The 25,444-nt window shown below is 36.2% G+C and overlaps 1 protein-coding gene across 3 annotated transcripts in view; it reads left to right on the top strand.

Moving 5' to 3' along the window:
• The window catches only part of ALG5 (ALG5 dolichyl-phosphate beta-glucosyltransferase), a 41,764-nt gene that overhangs the window by 4,379 nt on the left and 11,941 nt on the right, over positions 1 to 25,444 (top strand). For 2 of the 3 annotated variants that reach the window (XM_046663968.1, XM_046663967.1), the window contains exons 2-7: positions 435 to 606; positions 993 to 1,039; positions 2,283 to 2,351; positions 6,008 to 6,100; positions 10,116 to 10,229; positions 20,857 to 20,916. In XM_046663968.1, coding sequence (XP_046519924.1) covers positions 468 to 606; positions 993 to 1,039; positions 2,283 to 2,351; positions 6,008 to 6,100; positions 10,116 to 10,229; positions 20,857 to 20,916 — 522 coding nt within the window. In that variant the 5' untranslated portion in view covers positions 435 to 467. The remainder of the gene's footprint in view (positions 1 to 434; positions 607 to 992; positions 1,040 to 2,282; positions 2,352 to 6,007; positions 6,101 to 10,115; positions 10,230 to 20,856; positions 20,917 to 25,444) is intronic. The other variant, XM_046663969.1, reaches the window with a different exon arrangement.

Raw genomic sequence — 25,444 nt, forward strand, 5'->3', positions numbered from 1 at the left:
AGTAGGGATGGGAACTCATTGTGTGTGTGCCAGGGATCGGGCGTTCAGGGCATCTAAGAGTAGATTGCACTTCGGTAGTCACTGTTCCCTACTAGACCTGGAATGACAGAAGCCTGGGGAATGACAGGTCGGAAGAGACAAAGACCCTCCTAAGCCATTAGTACTTTATTAATGGAAAAGAGGACAATAATCAGTTCATAAGTAGAGGACTGACTGGTTTGAATTTTGGAGTCACCTCCAGACCATTGTTAATTGGCTAAAAACTGAGAGTAAATATTCCACACACAAAAAAATAACAAATGTAACAAAAAGGGGCAACATAACATAGTTTCTTTTTATTTCCCAGTTTTATTGAGAAATGATTGACATATGGCACTGTATAAGTTTAAGGCATACAGCGTAACAAAGTTTCTTGTTAACGTATCTGCTTTTAGATTTCCTTTGTTGCATTTATAACTGCCACGGAAATGCCAGACCTTCATCGACATGAGCAAGAGAAGTTCTTCTTAAACGCCAGGGGGCAGAAGGAAACTTTACCCAGCATATGGGACTCACCTACCAAACAGCTTTCTGTTGTTGTGCCTTCATACAATGAAGAAAAACGGTGTAAGCCCTATTTGGTTTTTCTGTAAGGGGTAATTTGGGAAGAAAGGGAAATTTAAAGTATGGACTTTACTGTCTTTGTGAGAACATTAATGGGTGTGGGCTGTGGTGAGTGCGTAGTTGGTTATTGCAGCTCAGAAGAGGGGAAATGAGTATCAGCTGTAAAGCGTAGGAGCAGCTTCGTGAAGTAGTGGGACTGAAGTGTCTAGAGAAGTAATAGCAGATGTGAACAGAAGACAGTCGTTCCGGATGGGAATGGCCACTGGGGGAAGGTCCCAGAGGGGCTTGTTAGATTATTTAGACTTTTCCCGTACGTAAACTGAGTGTGCTGGGGCTTGGTAAATGATGTTCAAAAACAATTTTTAATATGTCTTTTTTTTTTCTTTAAGTGCCTGTAATGATGGATGAAGCTCTGAGCTATCTAGAGAAGAGACAGGTATCAGGTTTTCTCTTTCAATATCAGGTCTCCAATTAAAACTAGACCAGGTCACCAACCTGTGGACCCCAGGCTAGATGCACTGTGAGAGGCAGTGCGAGCCACACTCGGGCCATCCCGATCACTGGGCCACCCCGTGCTCAGCTTGTTGTCCATGGTCAGCTGTTAGCAGGCAAGCCCAGCACGTAGCACACCACCTCCAGAGGCAGGTGGCTGACCCCAGAAACTGGAAAGTTGAAGTTTCTCTTATATACCCTCCCACCTGCTTTTCATCCTGTCTTGCCTGATGATATTTAAAATCGAGTGACAGTGTATGTTGGCAGGCTTTGTATGACAGCACAATGCTGTGTTTACTTTTGTGACTTTTTAAAAGACACTTATTTGAAAAAGACTTATAATTAGGGTGAAAGTATCTTGTATTATTTATTATTCTGAAGAGTCCCCCTCATTTATTTTCCTCTTCTTTCCCTGCATAAAGAGAAGAAAAGTAATATGTGCCCCGCTTTTGTAGCATGAGCTGCTGTTGGAATCTCCTTGGAGAGTTTAAGAAAACAAGTGAGCTTCGTGGCTCCTGCTTCTTTTTTTTTTTGTAGAAAACTTGTTTCGATTTACTTTGGTTTTAGGTTTTTTTGTGTAAAGGGAAAATAAAAGATTCATCAAAAGGTGGGGGCCTTACTCAAAAATTCAATTTAAAGAAAAGAGGAAGAGAATTGAGCCCCTGTTATATTTGAGGCTCTGCTTCTTCCTTTGCATGTAATCTTCACAACAGCCATGTGGGCTAGGTTTTCTGGGGGCGCTTTTGGTTGTGTTTTTTTTAAATAACAAAACAAGTCACAAATGTCACTTGCCCAGGGTCATAAGGCTAAGAAGTGGTGCAGTCAGGTTGGAATCTGCACCCTCTGACTTCAGACCTCATGGGATTTTTTCTCATACACCTCGAAGCCTCTCTGAGATGTGCTCGCACCACAAGAACCTGGCTGCTCCTGACAACATGGGGCAGGCAGGCCACAAGGAGAGCAGGAGGCCCGCGGAGATGCAGTCAGTACTCACCCTCTACTTCCACCCCATGTCTCTCCTCCTTTTTGTTCTTGGCCTGTTTATCTTATGTAGTTTGTGTACTTCTCTATATTCATATTTATAGACATCAACCTGAAACAATTATTTTTTAAAGTTCTTACAATTTTATTAGAGTTCTTGATGGCATTCATACCAAATTGTGGTATTTTATTTTTGCTTCTTGCAGAAACAAGATCCCACCTTCACTTATGAGGTGATAGTAGTTGATGATGGCAGCAAAGACCAGACCTCAGAGGTAAGTACACTTACTTTTAGAATTCCAGTAGATAGAAAATACAGAATCATTTAGCAAATGTAAAATCTTACCTCTGCTTTTCAGAGAACCCTAAAGCTATGCCAGATACTCCCCCTTGTTATCGTGTGAATAGTAGAAAAAGCAGAGAGATTGCGTTTATAGAAAGGAGAAAATATCCTGCTGTTACACTGCTCCATGAGACCGGGGAAGCTTTGAGGGTCACCAGATCAGGAGAAAACATGCACAACAACATGGTGCCCCAGGGTGCCTGGGGAACTCTCTTTGCCTACAGATTGATGGTTCCTTTTTTCTTAAGCGTGATTCTTTTCTTCATGCTCCACCTTGCCTTACAGTTTCCAGAGCAGTCATGCAAACAGGAAGATGCCCTCGTGTCTACCACTGGGGTCAGGTGTGTCCTTTGGCATTCCCCCTTCTAGATTCACCCCTGGGAGGCAACAGCGTCTTAGTGTTAGCCCCCTCATTCCTGTGTTCCTGCACCTGTGACTGCTGGGCCTAGGGGCGATAGTCCTTGCAGGAGTACACTTGTGAAATCTTGCCAGTGATCCTGATAAATTGTTCTCCAAATACCTAAATGTTTTTAATATTAAGAATGCTTCACATTTTCTTCTTTGACATTCATATTTCTTTAATAAAAGATTCATTGATGGTGCTATTGATATTTTTGTTAAATAGCAACATGATGGACCTTAAAATAAATATACAGGGAAACATCTATTCACTTGATTATTCATCAGTAATGATTTTCATTAAATACCAGCTGTACACGAGGTGCTAGGCCCTGGGTGGACCATACAGATACATGAGCCTGCCCCTTTGTGTAAGGAGCCTCCAGGACAGGTGTGCAGCATGCCTACAAATTCTATAACGCAGATAAAAAGTGGGGCTGAAAATAACATGCTATAAAGAATTTGAGAGAAAGAGAAGTGACTTTTGAACTAAACCTTTAAAGATGGTTATGACTAGGAACATGGAGGTTAATATATTCAGATTGGAAAAAAAGTGTAAACAAAGGCTTAGAGGCCAGAAAGTGTTGGTGGCATCCACTTTAGGAAGAGTAAGTGCTGCCCTTTGAATAGTAAGTATGACATGAAAGATAGGAACACAAACTATTCCGGCAACTCATTCATATATGAAGGGAATGACCTAGAAAATAAATATCAGGCACCTGCTGCTGAGATTACGGACGCAGCCTCCACCGTGCTGAGGAAAAGCAGCTTTCCCTGACGAGCGCTTTTCTTAGAGGCCCTTTGGCATGTGAGTGGCAGGTTGCTCTCCTAGAAAGATCCGTGAGGGAGAGATTGGCATTTGCTCCCGAGGTTGGAAGACCTAGAAAATTTGAAATCATGTTTAGTAGAAGTTTTTATTTAAAAGAAGAAGCTAGCTTCCCCTAAGTTGTATATTTGTCTGCATGTTATGTCTCTCACTCTGTGAGGTTTATGAGAAAAAATTTAGATATAATTCGTGTTCTTAGGGAGTTTTAAAGTTAGGAGGTAGAATTTATGCACAGAATCCTATGTATAAGAGTGTTGCAGTTGTACAATGGTATTTATTATACCCTTAAATAATACAAGGTACCAGAAAGGTGAGCACTCAGCATGCACTAAATTCACAAACAGTGGCCAAGTAGCAGCTGCTGCGGTGTCCAGAGGACACACTGTAAAGCTTCAGTGTTTGTGCATTCCAAACAGGAATGGCTTCAACAGTATTTGTTTTCTTCGAAGCTAGATAGCATCCCCTTTGGAAGGAGCCTTTCATCCTAGCCTGGTAAAGTTTCTTTTAGTTCAGCTACTTGCACAATGACTTCATCTTCCCGGTTTTGGAGTCTTGTGGTGACTGTCAAGCTTTATGCCATTCCAGGACAAACGTCTACAACTCTAATAGATGTTCTCTGAATAGACCTTTCTTGAGCCATTAACATGAGTCAGGGGCTGTGACTGGTACTAAAATGCAAAGATGGAGACCTGTCTTCTGCCTTCAAGGAATTCTCATCTAATACTAGAGACATGAACCAGATAAATGGAGCACAATGTGTTAGATACTTTTATTAGTTAGGAACTGTCTCATGGGGAGCTTAGGTAATAAAAGGCATTTAATTCTCTCATACACCAGGAAGTCTGAATGTCATCGCTTCAGGAGTTGGCTCAGCATTTGAACAATGTCAGCTTGCCAGATCCCCATCTTTTCAGTTCTCATGTGCTCCTTAATCACAGAATGGCCACAGCTCAAAATAGCACGTGTCCTGAAGCACTAAGAAACAGCCAGGACTTTAAGAATTATCTTTGTGTGCCTCTCTCCATTTTAACTGGGAGTAAAAATCTTTACCAGAAGCCCCAACTCTCTCGTAGAGTTCAGGAGCCAGAACTTGGTGATATGGCCACCCATTCCTGCAAGGGGGGCTGGGAAAGTACTTGGGAAAGAGGATTTAGACCAAGCATAATTCATCTCCTAGGACTGCACACACTGTCACTATGCAAGATTGGGGCCATAATAGCAAGGAAGAAGGAGGCATTGTTTGTTGGGCAGGCAGCTCCCAGTGCTATACTAGGAATGTGCATACAGGATTATTACTCTTTGTGGAAATTAACCAAGTCCATGTGTCAGGCAATAGAAATATTAATCTTTATCTTTAAGTAGCTCACAGCCTCTTGGGGAGGGTCTGTAATTACATTATGTAACTGTGAATGGGAAGATGCCTCAGGAGCTCATATTGTTAGAATTGTATTTTCCTTTTTGGGGAACCAGTAAGGATGGTCATGAAAGCTAGGAAAAAGAGATGGTATTTGAGCTGCATCTTAAGCTGGTCTGACAGGAGGGTAAACACCAGATGAAAATAACTTCGCAACTGCCCATGGAAATGCGTGTCAAAGGAGAGGGTGCCATTGATGGAGAGAGGTGAAAGAGAAAGGCAATGTGGAAAAGCAAAGGGTGTGGGCCATACTACAGTGGATTGAAGACGAAATGAGTGATGAAGAGATGTAGATAGCAGCTGTAGATCACTGTTTTGTGACTGTGCTTATGAATCAAAGAGTAATGGCAGGTGCTTAATTATGATAACAGTGCAGTCAAAGGAAGAGTTTAGGATGCTGGAGTCTTGAGGACATTTGAGGCTGAGGAGCCAGTGGAGAGGAAGAGAGTGAAGATTCAGAAGAGAACAGGTTTCAGTATGGATATCTGCTGAGAGAACGGAATTTGAGTGAGAAGATTTGGGGGAAATGGTCCAGGATACAAACAGCCTTTTGGGAATAAGATCAGGTGCTGACAAGTAAATAAGTCATTAAGCAGCACTGGAGGCCTGATCACAAGTTTGTAATAGTTGGTTAGCACGTGGATTTTATTTTTTTTAGCAGCTCAATAGCTTAGGTAGAGGAGTCAAGAGAATAAGAGACGGCTGCTGCCTATTCTGGTGGTTCCTCTGCAGGAAAGTGAATTATGACTACAACCTAGAAAGTCAGTGTCAGATCTTGGCACCAGGAATTCGACAACTCCCCTCGGCCACCAAAATGTATGGTGGATATAGTCGAATCACTGGAAGAAGGCAACTGGAATAGCAGGGTTTAAGCCAAAATGCAAAACCCAGTTATATTACTATCTTGGAACCCAAGTTAATTTTGTCTGACTTTTATGTAATTTGACAGGTAGCTTTTAAATACTGCCAGAAATACGGAAGTGACAAAGTACGAGTGATAACGCTGGTGAAGAATCGTGGGAAAGGTGGAGCTATTAGGATGGTAATACATATTTTCAACATTTTTATCTAAAATAAAGATATTTTGAATAACCTCTTTTGCAGACTATAAGTACATGTATATTCTACAGCTGGCTAGTTGAATACCAGCATTTCAAGTTAGTGGCAAATTACTTTTAATTACTTTTAATAATAACTTCAGACATATTGTATATATAATTTGATCAAATCTAACAATATGCCATATCTATAACATACTGAGTGATTCATAAAAATATGTTTATTTTAATCAAAATTTAAAATGTTACCATTACTTCTGTGTGTCTTTGATGTAGTTAGTTACTGGATAAGAGATTCTGTGATTTTTTTGCAGTTTATATAATGCTTTTGTGTTAAGTTTTACCTATATGAAGGCATTGTGCTAAGCATGGTAGTGTGAACCAAGATGAATCTGCTGTGGGTCTCTCCTGATGGAATTACAGTCCAATAGAAAAGATGAGTATACTTAGGAGAGAGCTACAGACGAAGCCCTATAGAAATTCCCAGAGAAAAGCGGTGACTTTAAGAGCTGAGGCGTATCAGGTAGGAATCAAGATACGCTGAAAGAAAGACCAAAAGTCAAGATATGTGAAAGAAAATCCAAAAAATAGTGCCTTAAATGAGTTAGAGGTTTATTTATTTTAGCTGCCATAAAAAGAAATCTAGATATAGGCAGTTCAGGGCTTATTCAGCAACTCCATGGTGTCATCAGAAACCCCGGCTCCTGCCTTTCGCTCTCTTTTTCTCATGCACACAGATGATTCCTGGAGCATTAGTTATTGTAGCCACATTCCAAACAGGAGGAAGGGCAGAGGGCAAAAGATGCCTGCCAGCTGGTTCGCCCCCTTTTAAAGAGCTTTCCCAGAAGCTCCACCCATTGACTTACTGAAATTTCATTGGCTGGAACAGTGTCACAGGGCCCCCGCTATTTCCAAAGAAGGCTGAGAAATGTTTTTTCTAATATTTTCATTCCTGACCAAATCAGGATTCCAATAGTAAGGAAGAAGGAAAGAATAAATATTGGGTAGATAACTAGCAGTCTCAGGCACATGAGGAAAACAGCAGACCTCACAAAGGGATGTCACTGAAGCCAGGCCTCCAACAGTGGTGAATACTGGCTTCCACTTGCTGATTATTTTGAGCTGGACAATAAATTATCCACTTCAACATAATTATCACATTGAATCCTCCTCCTATTCTCTCATGAGTTAGGTCCTATTATTTTGGTTACATAGATGATGGAAATGAGGCATAGACAGGTAATGTAACTTACTCAAGGTCACTTAGATATTAAGAGAGAGATTCAAAATTTGGATTAGGTTAGTTTCATGCTGAAATGAGTCCTCTTAACCCCTCTGATACTGTATAGAGAAAAAGTTGAGAGAAGAGCATGCCAGTCAGCAAAGCAAGAAAAGATAGAAGTAGGAACTCTTGGAACTAGAAACAGTGACTTTGCTTTCACTGGGTCACAGGATACAAAAAAGAAGAAAAAGAAAATAGGATTGACAGAATATAACAATAGGCTTTAAATCCATCCATTCGTTTATTTATTTAGCCAACATGTGAGTGCCTACTACATGCCAGATACTTTATTAGAGATACCGAGATGAAAGACAACCATCCTATCCTTGAGGATATCACAGTTTAGTGGTGTTATAAATGCTATAATAGAAGTATCTGCAAAATGTTGCTACCACCTTCCATCTAGTAAGAGCAGCAAAGACTTCTCATAGGAGATAAATTCTGAAGTGAGTCTTCAAGGAGGAATAGGAATTATCAAGGCAAAAGTCAGAGGAGGGAGCTTGCAGAGGAGGAACATGACCAAAGGCGTAGTGTTGTCAACATGCCACAATAAAGGAACTGCTGGTCCAGCCCAGTGGCCTAGTGGTTAAGTTCAGCACACTCTGCTTTGGCAGCCTGGGTTTAGTTCCCAGGCATGGACCTACACCACTCGTCTATCAGTGGCCATGCTGTGATGGCGGCTCACATAGAAAGTAGAGGAAGATTGGTAAAGATGTTAGCTCAGGGCAAATCTTCCTCAGCACAAAGAGAAGAATTGGCAACAGCTGTTAGCTCGGGGCAAATACTCCTCAGCAAAAAAGGAACTGCTAGGTACATGTGGCTTGACTGTATAGAAATAAGGTCAGAGAGGCAGGTGGGCTCGGATCATGAACTTTAGGCTAAGGACTTTTATACTTTTACCATTGACAGAGTGACAGCAGCCAGCACAGTAATATAGGCAAGGTACAATGAGTATTTGTTTGGATCATGATGGTGACACAACAAAAGAGAAGAGAATAAACGTAGGAGGTGTTAAAAATAAGGTAGAGTTGTAACAGGTGATCAGGGAGAGGAATGAATTTCCAATGGCCTTGGGTAACTGAGAGGATGATACATCATTAATAGAAGGAATGAAACACTGGAGATGAAACTGACTGAAGAGACAATATGTTTAGTTGAGTTTGAGCCCTAATAAGTTTGAGATACCAAGTAGTGATATCCCGAATAGCCTGGTAGAGAGGGTACTAGTGAGTCATCCACATGCATCGGATGATAGTTGAAACCCATTGAATTGGCCAGGGAGAGGGTATAAAGCAAAAGGAGAGCCAGGAAGCAAGCCTTGGGGAAAAGAGGCACATGGGGAGGAAGAAAAATAAGAGAAAGAGCAATCAGAGTGGATAGGGTATGATTGAATGGACAAGAATGGGAGCCACTAACAGACTACCTTTTCAAGAAGTTTGGCCTTGAAGCGAAGGCCATCAGTGGTAGAATGGGAGAGCAGCAGACATTGACAAACCCCCCGCCCCTTTAAAAAAAAAAAAAAAAAAGATGAGGCGGCTTAAACAAGTTTGAGGGGCAGAGGCAATTTTCCATTAATGCTAAATAATAACCTCTAGTTCACCCTTGTCATGTATCGCTGAAATAGTTATTTTATTGGGGTTTTTTTTCCGTGTCAAACTCATAGCTAGAGATTTTGCACCTTGTCATGTTTTCTCTTTTCTAAAACTTCATGTATGTTGTTTAGATGTTAAATATAACATTTTTATTTCTGCCTTTTTCCCATATTCTAATGGGTATAATAAAAGACATCACAGATACTAATGAGTGGGCTTCTACGATAGAATTAATGATCAGGTTTCTGTCTACATTTGTATATATCTTATCTGTATTCACACAGTTAAGTGATAGCAAAGCTATATTCTACTGTATCAAACCATAAATATATTTACACTTAAGAAACAATGAATTGACTCAAATGTACCATGAAATTAATAATTGATAGTTGATTTCTGTGTGAAATATATGCCATATTTTGCACAGATACGGTGTAAATACAGCCATATTTTGCACAAAAGACCAACAATTCAAAATTGAGTGGCATAATTTTGCTAAGTGTGAGATGCCTCAAATAACATAAAACAGTATTTGGATATATCCCCACTTCCTAAATTTGAGTAACATCCATATTTCTTTATTCAATAATAATTTAAAATACTTTAGATTCCACAATAAAGAATACTAAAGATCTCTCATCTTATGATGCATTTTACAGCAAATCTGCATAATATTTGTTCAGTCTGTCCATAAATATGTCCTTCATATGCTGCTGTAAGTAGCCCCAGATCCCTTTAAGGACCATGATACATATACACAATATATATCTGCAATACATATATATGTGTCATTTATACAAAATATGTCATGTATATGACAGGTATTTTACTTTCTATTTTTATTGATGCAGAATATCTTTAATTTGCCCAAATTATTTTCTTATCTTGATATTTTCCAAGGTAATAGTAGTATGACCTCACAGAGTTTTTAAAATCGTGAAATAGGCGTTAGATACATTTGGAAAGTTATCAGTCATTTGTTTCCACTGAACTTTGGCCTCCTTCTCCCATTTCATACCTACTATTTCACTCTTAGATATTTTAAGTAAAGCAGAAAAAACTATGTCATTGAATTTAACCTTAATTTTTAAGCAACTTTCTTTTAATTGAAATTTTTAAATACAGGGTATATTCAGTTCTCGAGGAGAAAAGATCCTTATGGCAGATGCTGATGGAGCTACAAAGTTTCCCGATGTTGAGAAATTAGAAAAGGGACTAAATGATCTACAGCCTTGGCCTGTGAGTCTAAGAATATAGTTTAAATTATATTCAATCAAGAATATAGGGGGTCTAAAGTAAAATTAAAATGGGCTTTACCTGTAAGTTACCTATAATTTACGTATAAGTTTTAAATTGTTTTTTTTTCTTGGTGTGAAATTCGTGTATACGGTCCTACAGAAGAGCTAATCATTTTATTACAAACATTCACTGATTTTCTGAGATTCATTTGACATTTATTACTACTCTGGCCATCTCCCTTGATTTTTTAATTGTTTCTACCAAAGTTTTAATATTTATCATGCATATTTAGCTAAGGCTTTTATTTAAAAGCATAGACTGAGACTTCCAGGTAAAGATGTAAAATGAAACTGGATCACAGAATCTTGTTTTTGATGAAACAAATAAATGAAAACACAAGCAGAGGCCGACCCCATGGCTGAGTGGTTAATTTCATGTGCTCTGCCAGGGCGGCCCAAGGTTTCACTGGTTCGGATCCTGGGGGCGAACCTGGCACTGTTCATCAAGCCATGCTGAGGCAGCGTCCCCACATAGCAGAACTAGAAGGACCTACAACTAGAGTATACAGCTATGTACTGGGGGACTTTGGGGAGGAGGAGAAGAAGAAAAAAAAAAAAAACACAAGCAGCAACCACTCAAAAAAGATTATGTGCAACTTATGCCATAACTTCAAAAAGTGGAGGTTGACTTTCATTCAGTATAATGCATTTGAGATTCATCCAAATTGCTGCGTGTATCAATAATTTGTTCCTTTTAATTGCTAAGTAGTAGTCCATTGTGTGGGTATACCACAGCTTGTTTATCCATTCAACTGTTGAAGGACATTTGGGCTGTTTCCAGCTTTGGCAGTTACAAATAATGCCACTACAGTCATGTGTGGCTTAACGATGGGGATACATTCTGAGAAATGCATCATTAGGCAATTTTATCGTTGTGCAAATATCCATAGAGTGTACTTACATAAACCTAGATGGTATAGCCTACTACACACGTAGGCTATATGGTACTAATCTTATGGGACCACTGTCGTATATGGAGTCCATCATTGATCAAAATGTCATTATGGAGTATGTGACTGTATCAATATTCATGTAAAGAAAAAAGTGGAGATTGAGGAAAGAGAAAATCCTGGTGCCATTCCCATCTTTTAAAAGCCATTTAGAAAAAGAAGATGAATTTACCAAATTCTGAGCTTTTTACCAAATACTCCTGGTCTGGAAAGAATCAGACTGAAAGAATGAATAAGCACCCTTGGACAACATCAAACAATACACAGTATCCCTGGATTTCAGCAGAAGCAAGAAAAATTGCTGAGGCTCACCGTTTTCGGGGCTTCAAGCTAAGTTTGGGGCACAGATCCATATGATTAGATCCATTCCTCAGAGGAGTGTCCCCTTGTACAGGACAAGACCACATCTCACAACAGCAGGGAACCCAAGTGACCCAACAATGCTACATAGAGCTCAAGAGATAAATGGCAGCTACACTAACCTATTACTACAAAAAAAGAATTAAAATTTCATACAAAAGAAAGATAAACCCTGTCTGAAAGCCATTATAATCCAAGGAAAAGGGTAAAATTACATGAGAATATTTTTGCTAAGGAAATAATAATTAATGAAAATAAGCATTCAGCAACACAAATTCAGGCATTTGAAGGTGAGATGACAAAACAACAGAACGATATTAAAAAAGAAGTTACAGAACTAAGGAAGCAAAATTGAGTGCTACAATAAGATCAATAAATAGAACTACCCATGAATGAAATAGACCTAATTTAGAACTGTTTTTTATTATTATATATTTGTTAAAATAATCCCTATTCATTATAGCAAAAACCAAATAAAGTAAAACACGACATATAAAACTCATTAAAGCAAAACTCCAAACAACAGAAAATTTAATATTACAAACCCTCACCTCATATCCTACTTCCTAGAAATCAGTATCTATTTAATTTCGTGATTTGTGAAGTATTCTATTTCCCCCTCCACCATCACCCACTCCCCCTTTCTTCCCAGCAGTTTTTCTTTAGAGATACTAAATGAATTAATTAATATAGTTCTTAAAAGAATTAGTTCTGAAAATATCCCTTTTACCTGTGCTATTCAACACAGTAGGTACTAGCCACGTGTGGCTATTTAAATTTAAATTAAAATTTCAGTTCCTCAGTCTCACTGGCCACATTTCATATCCTTGTAGCTTGTAAGCTACCTTATTGGCTCACACAGACATAGACCATTTCCATCATCACAGAAAGTTATGTTGGACAGTACTGCCTTATACTCTATGATACAAAATTATTATTGGATATGTTACATGTTCACTCTTACTGAAAAAGTATGTCTTCTTCCACCTCTCACAAAATCATGATAAGCTAAAAGAAAAATCCAACTGATGAAGTTTTTGGGTTTGATTTCCTACTTCCCCCGAAAGAACCCACAGAGACTTGATAGATGTTGCTCCCTCATTATCCCTGTAGCTGGGGAGCCATGAGTGGGGGGGCGGGGTGGAAGGTGTCAAATTGTTAGCAGCTGACTTTATGTCATCCTCTGGTGGGGCAAAGAAAAATTAAATGATTTAACCAAAATTAGGAGGTGAACCGAACAATAAACAGGAAAAAAATCTGATCCTTCCTCTTGTAAATCCAGTTCCCTTTAAACTACTCTGAAAAGGAAAGGAGTTCTGATGCCATCTTTTTTCCTTGTCATAATTCAGTTTACTGCATTGTTACTGTAAATGTTGTGTTTTAAAGAACTAACTCATATGATTAAGCTATTAATTCACAGCCTTGGTCTGTAGCACCTCAAGGGAAGCCTGATTATTTAAGAGGATCACAACTCACTTGAATTAATTGGAACTCAGTTTATTAAGAGTTTTTATCAATATGCATCATGTAACACTTTTTGGAGGAAGTGGAAAGGAGGCAGATAAATGATAGGTAATTAAAGTTCCAAAATCCATAGTCTTTGGATCGACCCAGTGAAAATTATTTTTGAATCAGGACTCCTGTCTACTCATGATTCTCACAAAGCTTATAAAGAGTCATTGCTCTCAGAAAACTTATATTCTGAAGCTAATGTGCATAGAGGAATTAGAAACTTTTTAATTATCTAATTCAGGTGTTGGCACTTTTTCTATAAAGGGCCATTTGGTAAATATTTTCAACTTTAAAGCCATACAATCTCTGTTGCAGCTACTCAACTCTGTGGTTGTAGCACAAATACGTAGATGAATGACCATGCCTGTGTTCCAATGAAACTTGATTTATAAAAACAAGCAGCAGGCCAGATTCAGGCCACGGGCTGTAGTTTGCAGACCCTTGATCTAATTTAGTCACTTATTCACTATTGGAAACTTTTCACAACCACCAAGTGATCTTTCAGTGTCTGTTTGCATAGCCCTGGTGATGCCCAAGCAGCCCTTCCATCCCAACTCAGTTATAAAGTTCCTCTTTACATTAAATGCACGTCTGTCTCCTTTTGGTGGTTCTAATTTTACAGCTACACAAAACAGTCTACTTCTACTTCTTTGTGACAGCCCTTCAGAGCGTTAAAGCTGTTTTCCATGTGTCTTCTCTATTTTACGCTGTCAGTAGTTCTTCCAGTTTGTAAAGAGCATATTTCTTTTTCTTACCATCTTGGTCATTTTCCACTGAAGATGCTTCAGCTGGTATCGATCTGGTCACCACGTTACATTTTTACCTCATACAGCCAGGTCTTTGTCATATGTGTTGCCATTGAACCTTGCCTCCACATCCCTGTACTGGTACGGTTGTTATTTTTATTTCTGTGTTTCCTTTGCTTTGTTTTGTTTAGGAAGGAAAGTGTGGCTCGCTACTTATCCCTATTAAACATCAGCACGTTCAATTTCAGTTTCTCAAGGTGTGGCTTCTTATTCTATCTTTAGTACACTTGCTCTTGCCTTCTCAATTCATGTAGGCCACAGATTTGATAAGCATGCATTGCATATACTTCCTTAAGCCCTGATAAAAATTGACTAGAACAGTTCTGAAAATAATGAAACGGGAACATGGGTTTCAAAGTAGCTGAGTTCTATAATGACTCCACGACTGACTCACTAGATGGCAGTAGTTCACTTAAATGTCTTCTACAGTATTGACGGCTTCTAATGTTTGCTTCTCAGCGGATTTTATTTTTAATTGCAACAAAAAGAAATTTGCTGCTGCTTCTTACTTGGATTTCCTCTTAGAGTAGCCAGGTCATATATTCTGGTCTGATTATTCTTATATGATGAACTTAGAAAAACTGCCTGTAATTCCTTCTCTGAAGATAATTGTTCTTTTAAAGTTTTAAACTAAATGTACATAATTTAAGTAGAGCTATGTACGATAAACAAGTAAAAGAGATATTTACCTTTAGTTCCAAATATTTTACTTGTATTATCTTTTTTTTTAAGTGCAAAACTTTCTCCCAGCTTTTCAACTTCCTAACCAGTAGTTTTTCTACCCTTCTAATAAAATTATGGTTGATTTTACAGTAATTTTTCTAAGTAAAGTATATGATGATCACTTGTGTAGTGATTTAACTATTTGAAATAGAGTCAAAAATCCGTGAACAGGCAACATAGATGACAAGAAGTCTGTAATCCATAATCATAGGATAATTCCTCAGGCCATGATTTGTATCTTAAATTCTCATTTAGACATAGTTCCAACAAACTTAGTTTTCAGGTTTTTAAGGCCACAAATGATTAAAGGTAATGGATATTAAAGAGATATGGAGTAAAATTACATTAAGAAAAACTATAGGAAACAAATATTAACCACGCACACAGCTCAATCTGGAGTGATTGCTAACTAATGACCCTGCATGTTCCTGTATCTTCAACCTGGTACCTTGGCTAAGTGCGGTTTTGGTACACCAGCATTTCATGTGTGTATGTGTGGTTTGGTTGTTCCTTAAATAAAAGAATAACAATTATGTTTCCCCTTTTTTGGACCACGCAGGCAGGTCTAAGAACCTAGTCTATTTGCTTCACCCTCTCAATACGTGGGTAGATGACCAGGCTTCCAAAAGAGATCCCTTGACTTCCCAAGTCATTCGTTTTATAGACCAGGTAGTTACACAAGCATTTTGCTGAAATCTTTGTGAAAATCAAACAAAGGAGAATGCAAAAATTAAAAAGGCAGGCTTGAAAATGTAAAAAAGTGGTAGACTGTACATAATAAAACTTCAGGAGAGTCTGTCTCAGCAGATCACAGTGTGTTTCCCAAACTAGTGGAGTCCAAGGGCTGCCTGTCAGAGCAGGTGTTCAATACCAACGAACCGAGTTTGAAAGTGGATCTCCCTTAGAACAGGGAACAGCAGACTTTTTCTGTAAAGGACAGAGAGGAAACACTTTAGGCTCTGTGGACCATGTATGGTCTCTGTTGCAATATTCTTCTTTTTTTAAAAACCGTTCTTGGCTCATAGGCCATCCAAAAACAGGCCGCAGGCCAGCTTTGACCCACAGGCCGTAGTTTACCACCCTTGTTCTAGAAGATTGAAACCTTGATTTTAACAACCATAATTTTTTCTAACCACAGAAATTTTCATAAATTGCATATCCTTGTGATTGTCGAGAGAAAATACTCTTAATTTAAAAGGCAGGGAAGTAATAAGGTACCTTTCCTCAAATAAAAGGAAACAAAACAGATATTGCCAAGTTTATCTGTTGAGTCTGTGCAGATTGATACAAAGTTTTTTTAGAACAAGTTGGAAATATGAATCAAAAGCTTTAAATAATTCATATCCATTGACCCAATTTTGAGAAATTTATCTTAAGGGAATAATTAAGAATGTGTATAAAAATAAATTTTCAAGGAGTAGTGTTTTTTAATAAGAGGAAAAAACTAGAAACAATTTAACATGTCCGATATTAAATTACACTGGTTAAACTCATTATCATATAGGATGGCTATTCATTATACATAATTAAGTGAAAAAAGCAAATTTTAAACATCTGGATATATATGGATAAATCTATCTATATATGAAATAGTGTGTTAACATCAGTTGTCTGGATGGTGGGATTATGGGTATCTTTTCAGATTTTTTTTTAGATTAATTCTATTGTTAGTTTTTAACAATGAACCTATATTGCTTTTAAAGAAAAAGGGGAGGGGTGATTTTTTTTAAATCAAAACTTTATTTTTTATAATAAATAAAACTTATTCTTAACTTGGTAGTTTGCTTCATATACCAAGTTTTCCGTTTCTGCCCATATTGGCTGAATATGGCTAATTTTACTATTTACTTTTTTTTTTTACTAATTTCTAAATTTTTTCAACTTTGTTTCTATAGCTCTACCTTATTTGGAAGCATTTTTGTCTTTTGGAGTGCCCTGTGCCAATTTCCATTTCAATATGTTTCTTAACTTTGGATGTGGAGTTTGAATAGACCTAGTTTCAAATCCCATGCAAACTGGGGCAGGTTAATCCAGGCATCTCAGTTTGCTCATCTCTGACATAAGGACGATGAGCCCAAGTTCATAATCCTGAGGAAATGATCAAAATTTAGAAATCTATGTCAACCGTTTCGTGTGTGTTCAGCACTCAGTAACCGTTACCTCTAATTATTAACATTAGTCTGTGATTGATTTTCAGAACTAATTGTAATGTTACTGTTTATAATTGTTAATGTACATTGGACTTTCCTAGTTTTTCTAGTCTATTACTTCTCTCCCATGAATTGTGAGAAAACACTTAACTAAAAAAGTGTTAGGAAAGAGAGATTCTAATTAAGCATTTCTTTCTAGAATAGAATACAGCACCAGTTTTTCCACTTTTAAAAGCCAACTGTCATAGCAACTAAAATATTCATTTTTTAAAACAATAAGAAATTCAGCTATACTCTGAAAGAAGCTTAGAAGAAAGAGACTCCATGTCTACATATATATTCTAATATGAGCAGTTTTTAAAACAAGAATATCCTTCATGCCTGAAGAACAGCTAACTGTTCTAAAAGCTACTTAGATGAATTCCACCTGATACTGAGATCACTATCAGGGATTCAGTTCTTACATCAGAACTCCAGATACACAAAACCCGCTTTAAAAGCTTTTAGAGGCTTATGCTGAAAGAAAAGGAGATTTTAAAATGAAATCTTTTGCTTTTGCTTTGTTTTTAGTTTAATTAAGTGGTATTTTAACTCTACTCAGTCTCTGAAAGGTAGAAGGATGTCCTTCTTTATCTATTGCTCAGTAATGCTACTGCTCTTTTTGGATTCAAAGTTAAAGCTTATTCGCCATATATGATCTGAACTTTTAACGTGGTTCTCCTCTAAGAAAACCCTTCTCTCCCTTCCTGAGCAAAGTACCTCTGCCAGAAAAAGGGAAGAAATTATTCTTACTATTAAATAGTACGTAAACAAAGAGATAACAGATAATTTCTAGAAGAAAATATAGATGGCTAATAAAAATTTCCCGGAAGTTTACCTTTTTATTTTTAAAAAAAAGTAAATTAGATCATGTGTAGTTATATTTTTCTGTTATCAAATTAGCAAATTTAAAATGAGAATGATTAGAACTGACAAGAATTTAATGAAATAGTCAATATCATACCCAATTAGTGGGAATGTAAAGAGCCTTTTTAAAGATTAATTTGGATCCTATACATTAAAAACATTCATATTTTTAACTTAATATTCTACTTCTATGACTTCTCCAAAGAAAGAAATCCAAAATACAGTTGGAGTTTTATATCAAAGATATTCTTTTAGGCACCTTTATAATAACATGAAATTAGAAATCATCAACACATAGGCAAAAAATGAAAGTATGTGTGGTTATCTGTACAGTGAAATATTGTATTGTCCTTAAATCGGCACAGGAAAGAAAAACCGACGTGAAGCACGACTATGACAAGTTCTTGCAAAATAAACCTGAATCTTATCAAGCCTCTAACTCTAACACCCAGTTCACAGGAAATGCAGAGGACGGAGGAACATGTTAAATGTCACCAGGGGGGTCAAATCAGCAAAATTCAAAACCTAGGAAACTCTACAGGATAAATTCCATTGTTTCTTTAACAAATAAATTATAAGAAAAAAACTTAAAAGACATAAGGGGGAACCCGTGGATAAAAGAAATACCAATCAATTTGTATGGATTTTATTTGGCTCTTGATTGAAACAAACTGGAAACATTACGAGATAATTGGGCAAATTTGAAAACTGAGTATATGTGATGGTGTTAAGGAATTATTAATGTTTTTGGTATGATAGTGATATTATAATTGAAATATATATCAATTTATAGGATGCTTAGAATTTGTTTCAAAATAATCCTAGGTTGGGTGGGTGGTAGTGAGGGGCTTGTTGATAATTGTTGAATCCAGGTGGCGGGCACATGGGGCTTTATTTTCTTATTCTCTCTACTTTTGGGTATGTTTGAAAATGCCTGTAATAAAAAGTTCGGAAACAATGAACTTGAATATAAGAAAACTTTAGGTTATTTTAAATGAAAAAGAGCATGATACACATGACTAAATTTTAGCTATGGTTTTTTAAATGCAGAGGGAAAAAAGTACAAAAAATAGACAAGTAAATATACAAAATTTATCAGTGGCTGCTTTTAGGTAGTGAGATTATATGTGACTTCTCTCTTTATAATAAAGTTTTGTCATATATATGTAAATTTATATTCTAATTTTTTTTTACAATGAACACGAATTTTAATTATTTTGGTGAATGATTCAAAATTCAAATAGTATTAGAAGATATACAGTGAAATTAGCCCCACCCTTCATTTTTCAGTCAACCAATTACTCCTAGAAGTAACTAGTGTTATCCATTTCTTATATCTCCATCTGGAAGTTTGTATATGTATTCTTTATTTAATAAAGCGCAAAACCATAACATTATACACTGTTCTGTTATTTCCATTTAACAATATATCTTGGAGATTGAGCTGTATATATACATCAAAGCGCTTCTTCATTCTTTCACAACTTCATAGCTAGTTCCTTTGGATAGATATACAAGTTTGCTGCTTCAAACAATGAAATGATTAACCTTGCATGAATATCTTCTTACACATATGCAAGTTTATTTTTAGGAAGACTTCCCAGTTGTGGAATTGCTGGGTCAAATTATATGTATATTTGTAATTCTGTTAACAGTTTTCAAATCATTGTCCATATAGTGTGTAGGCACAGTACGGTAAAAACTGCTAGGTTTTATTTGCATTGCTCTTGGTATAAGTGTGATTGAGGATCTTTTCAGTTGTTTAAGAGCTGTTTTTACTTACTTTTTTGTGAACTCTCTGTCCATAGCCTTTGCCTCTTTTCCACCTGAGTTGTTGAGTACTTTTTTAATAATTTGTAGAAGTACTTTGTGCATTTTGGAAATTAGCCTTTTGTCTGTAATATAAATTATCAACATTTTCCTCCATTTATTTTGTCTTTTAATTTTTAATATGGTTGAATTTTTGTTGTTTTGCCACACAGCAATTTTTTTTATTTCAAATTCATTTATTCTTCTGGGTTTTATGTACTTGTGCCTTCCTTGAGATCAAATTATTTCTATTTTACCCTTAAATCTTCGATGTATCTGGAATATATCCTTGTCAGCATGCGGCTTGGTTTCCAAATGGCTACCAGGACACCCCACAGCATTTATTCATTGATCTTTTTCCCACGGGATTTAAAATGTCATCTTTATTGTATTTTAAGTACCCACGTGTGTGTGTTTGTGTTTCTGGCCTTTCCATTCTGGCCCATGCATTTATCTGTTTACATTCCAGTACCTTTTTAATTATTGTAATTTGTAATATGTTTTTAAATCCTCTGGAGCAAGTCCTTCCTCGCTCTTAGAATTTTCCTGGCTCTTCTTGGTTCTTTATTTTTCAATATTAACTTTCAAATCAGCTTGTCTAGTTCAATGAAAAATTGTTTTGGTATTTCTATTGGTATGGCCTTCAAACTAAAGATTAATTTAAGGAGCACTGACTTTTTAATGCTGTCATCACCTGCCGTTGCCCACGATCATGGTGTGCCCCTCTGTGTGCTGTGTTGTTTTGTTTCCCTTGGTAGCATTTACTTGTTTCCTTTGTTTAGATCTTGCTACATTTCTTGTAAAGTTTATTTCTAGATTTTTCTTTTTTATTGATGTTGTAAATGTTGTCTTTTCTTCCACTTTATCTTCTGATTATTGTTTGTACATATGAAGGCTAAAATATTATATATATATTCATTTTGTTCCCACTCATCTTTTCAAATTCTCTTGTTTGTAGTAGGTTTTCAGTTGATATTCTTAGATTTTCAAGATTTTAGTGATTATATGTAAAATCATACCATCTACAGATAACCCTTGTCTTTCTAATACTATTAATTTTTCTTTCTAAAAAAGTATACTTATATTGATATAGTATTTTTAATCAGAAAAATCATTTAAATATGTGAATTTTGAAGTAATACATGCCTCTTATATTTAGTGTCCTCTTAGTAAGTGCAATTAGGCTTCTTGAAGCTGTAACTATTCTGAGCTCCTCAATAAACCTTTAAAGATATTTAGTCTTACTTTTTTAAAAAATCATTTTCTAAAAAATGAGATATTCACATTGAAAATAAATATTTTTATTAATGATACATAAGTTTTGAAAAATCGTTTGATTTTGTTTTCTTCAGGATCAAATGGCTATTGCATGTGGATCTCGAGCTCATTTGGAAAAAGAGTCAATTGCTCAGGTGAGGCTCATTAACTGGCAGGGGTCAGCAGTTTATTCCTGTTTTACATATACATTAGCACAAAATAAGCTTTCATACTTAATCTCATAAAAATGAGGTTCCTTTCGAAAGAAAAGAATTTTTTTAATTTTGGAAATTTGTGAAGAATTGGAACATTTAGGAATTGATTTTTTCTTTTAATGAGTTTACAGAAGGATGTAGACTTCACTTTGACTTAGGATGCAAGCAGCTCTTTTTTATTTTTTTTTAAGACACAAACAGTCCCCATTCAGTTATAATATATAACAAACTTCTAAATGATGCATTTTTGAACCTATCAACTGCCTTTAGTTTTGTCATACTTGCACACTTAGATACTATATTTTGTTTCATTCAAAGTTTAAATTCTTTTTTAACTTTATTCCTCTTACAAAAGCACTATACCTTAAAATTTGACAAGTTGTAACTGCCCTTTTTAGGATATAAAAAAAAATCACTGAAGGGGGCGCCAGCCTGGTGGTGTAGTGGTTAAGTTCATGCATTCTGCTTTGGTGGCCTGGGGTTCGCAAGTTCGGATCCCAGGCGCAGACCTAGCACTTCTCATCATGCCACACTGTGGCGGCATTCCATGTAAAATAGAGGAAGATTGGCACAGATGTTAGCTCAGCAGACGATCTTCCTCAAGCAAAAAGAGGAAGATTGGCGACAGATGTTACCTCAGGGCCAATCTTCCCCACCAAAAAAAAAAAAATTCACCGAAGACATGAAATTCTTCATTTTGTAATTTGTAGATTAGGCTAGAAAAGCTGGAGTAACTTGAAGGAAAAAATATATTAAGGAATTATTCTATGCAATTTTTTTTATTTGAATCATTTTTTCACTTAAAAATGTTGGTCTAGTGTAACAAGCTCAGTAATTGTCCATTATAGTCTCTTTTTTTCTTTTCTTTTGGTGAGGAAGATTGTCCCTAAGCTAATATCTATTGCCAATCTTCCTCTTTTTGCTTGAGGAAGATTGTCCCCGAGCTAACATCTGTGCCAGTCTTCCTCTGTTTTGTATGTGGGACACCACCACACCATGACTTGATGAGTAGTAAGTAGGTCCTCGCCTGGGATCTGAACCTGCGAACCCTGGGCCACCAAAGCAGAGTGTGTGAACTTAACCAGTACGCCACAGAGCCAGCCCCTGTCCATTATATTCTTAATGGTTCATCTAGAGTGGTCAAGTAGTTTGAGAATAAAGCCATATTTTTCAGTGCAAGGTCAAAATTATTTGGGGAGGTTTTTTTTAAATACATATTCCTGGGTCAGTCTCAGCCACACTGAATCAGACTCTAGGCATGGGACCAAGAGTCTGCATTTTTAACAATTTCCCAGGTCACCTTTATGCATACCAGAGTTTGAGAACCAGTGGCATAGAAGATTTAACCTTTTCCTCAATGATTCTGAAATAAGATAAGAAATTCTGATTTTTTTATAAAAAATATACTGATGGCAGAGTCATAAAACCTCTTAAGGATTATGCTCACATGTGGAAACACAGACTCTCCTTTTTTTTAATAAATAAATTATTTTAACATCTTGAGCATCTGGTCCAGTATTCTATATTCCTATGGACTCTTATTGGTATTTGAAAAAGTTTAATCCATTAACCATAGAGAATATCATACTCCCAGGAATTTAAAACTGAAAGAGAGTTTAGAGATTAACTAGTCCAACTTTATTACTTTACTGACACACAAGGGATAAGGGAAGGATGTCCAAGATGTTCAGCACATTATTTATAGTTACACTAGAAACTATAAAATACTAAATTCCAACACTAGAAAATATAGATATTTCCCCTGGCTGAAATGTCACGCAGCCAATAAAACAGATGATAATGGAGACTACATAATCACATGGGAAAAATACCTAAAATATTAGGTTGTATAAAAAACAGTATTATATTGTAAATACAGTATAATTGTGTAAAAATATCTATGCAAACGAAAACACAAAATAGACTGATATTAATTTCATGGTTGTGTGATTGAATTTTTTCTTTTTTCAAATAATATATTAATAGGGAAAAAGAGGATAATCTACTTGGTGGAGGAAAAAAGATAGATTGAAGAAATAGGAAGCAGTAATTAGGAAGCTATTGAAATACTCTAGGCACGAGATACTTGGGCCCTGTATTTATTGTTGGTGGCAGTAGAAAGGAAGTATGTTGTTCTTTGGTTTTGTTTTTAATGGTGTAAATTCTTTTCAAATAGAACATCCATTAGTTGAAAACTCTTTGAATTTTTCTTAGAATAGTATTCAAATAAGACTGCTATGGTCTAAATCTTCTTTTACCTAGTACTGCTTTTAGCCACACATCAAGGGATCTAGCCCAGGATCCACATGTTTATAATTTATCTTGTTATCCATCCATCTGTTCCTCCATCTCTAAAACTTAGTGATTGATTTAGTGCTTTTTGGACCCCATAGAGTTGGCTACTACTCTGTAGAAAGAAAGGATAAACTGATCTACTGACTAGGGATCAGCAGTTGTCTACTGCCGATGCTCAGTAGGCTTGTAGTTCAAGTTCAAATCCAGATGATCCTCGTAGAGCTAGACCTGTCTTAGAGATGCTCATCTCCAAGAGGCAACATATCCATCTGCCACATGTCCAAGAAACTGCGGCATAGCCTTCCTTTTCTGAGCCACTCAGGTTTTCTCTTAATGTGCTTGCATGGTGATCAGTCTGTGGACAGTAAAAAAATTATGAAAGAATTAATCAGGATAGTAAACAGCAACTTCAATAGTTTAACCCTGTAGTTTTCAGTCTTATCTTTGCTAGATACGTTTATACACATTCTCAGTTAATCCTGCCATCTGTTGTACTGTTCTCTTGGAAGATAAACATGACACAGCCCCAGTGGAGTCCTTTAGCATCCATAAATGTGTGCACATCCCCATGTGTTCTGTATAACAGTTACAACAATCATGTGGAAATTGTCTGGGTATTCTTAATTTATCACTTTTAAAGGACTTAAAATAGAATCCATTACCATTTGTTTGATGTCTTCAGATTTTCTTTGAAGAGTCTTTTCTTAAGTCTTGGGACTTCTTTGAACTTCTGACTTTAAGATAATGAAATTACCAGTCAACTTTAAATTTCACCTGAATTCTTTGTTTACATTTCATAAACATTAGAGAGATTATTGTTAATATTGAAGTAGTGAATGTCTTTTTTTCATGTTTTTAAACATCTACTTCAGAAATTCATATAGTACTACTCTATGATTTTGTTAGCTTAGTTTAACTAAATAAGTCTATCCTATGATATGTTTTTAGATATCTTCTAAATTTTAAGGTATTTTGCCAAGTTTTAAAATTTAAAGATCCTCTTTTTGTAGTATCTTGTTATGCTTTTAAATATGTTGGAAATCAAATAAATTAAGGTTTTCATGTGAACTCCACATGTTTCTGGTTTTTCAAAGATAGCCATTATCATAAAACAAGCAAAAATCTTGTATTAACATGCAAGCACAAGCAGTTGTAAATATTTTTATTTGGTAACTAGTAAGCTCACCTAAATCACATTAAAAATCATTCTAGGAGAATATAGGTATTATTTTTCTACCTTTTAATTTTTATTTTTCTATCTTTCAATTTCTATTTGTTCTTTTCTAAGCATAAATACTCTTTTGGAGGTTTAATCAGTCAACCAGTATTTATTGGAAGTATTTTATATGGAAGGCACTGAGCAAGCTGTTGTGAGATTCCCAGAGTATTTTAAAATGAGGTTTCTGCCCTACTTAGAGAGGTAAGACATATTTACATCAAAACGTAACTAATGATTCTAGATAATAAGAAGTGCTAAATGCTTTCAGAAAGTTTGTTTTACATACTTTATAGATAGGTATTTTATTCTTCCTTCCCTTCCTGCCCTATTTAATACACAAGTGAAATTGTAGTCGGGAGGTTAAAGTGAGCTTCAAGCCTTCTTCCTTTATATTAAAAACATTTATTGAGTTCCTGTTACTTTCTGTGCCAAACACTTGGCTAAAGGCTTTAATATTATCTCCTGTAATCCTTATAATAACTTTATGAGGTAGGCATTTTCATTCCTATTTTATAAATGAGGAAAGTGGGACTTTGAGAGTTGAGGTAACTTGCTCAAGGTCACCCTGCTAGTTGTTAGTGGAGCCAGGATTCAAATAGAGATCTGCACAGGTCAGTGGCGTTTTTCTACTATGTCGTGTCATCGCTGGTCAGTCATGGTTCTGCTCAGTAATGATAGAAAAAGCCATGTGAGTGAAGAACAGTACTAAAGATTACAATTATGAAAAGCAAAATCCAAAAGGAGGAAGGGACCTCTATTTAATAGTATGAGACATTAAATGTTCTCCGCAGACTCTGAATAGGTTCCTTATGTGCATGTATCACGTGGGTCTATTACCTTAGTTATAAAAAATGTTGAGATTCCTATCTTTTTTTAATCCTAAACATGAAAGTCTTGAATACAATGATAATGATCTATTGTTACTATGTTTTAAAGTTTGCAATGTTTAATGAA

This window comes from Equus quagga, chromosome 6 (genome assembly GCF_021613505.1).
Source record: "Equus quagga isolate Etosha38 chromosome 6, UCLA_HA_Equagga_1.0, whole genome shotgun sequence".
NCBI classification, from domain to species: domain Eukaryota; kingdom Metazoa; phylum Chordata; class Mammalia; order Perissodactyla; family Equidae; genus Equus; species Equus quagga.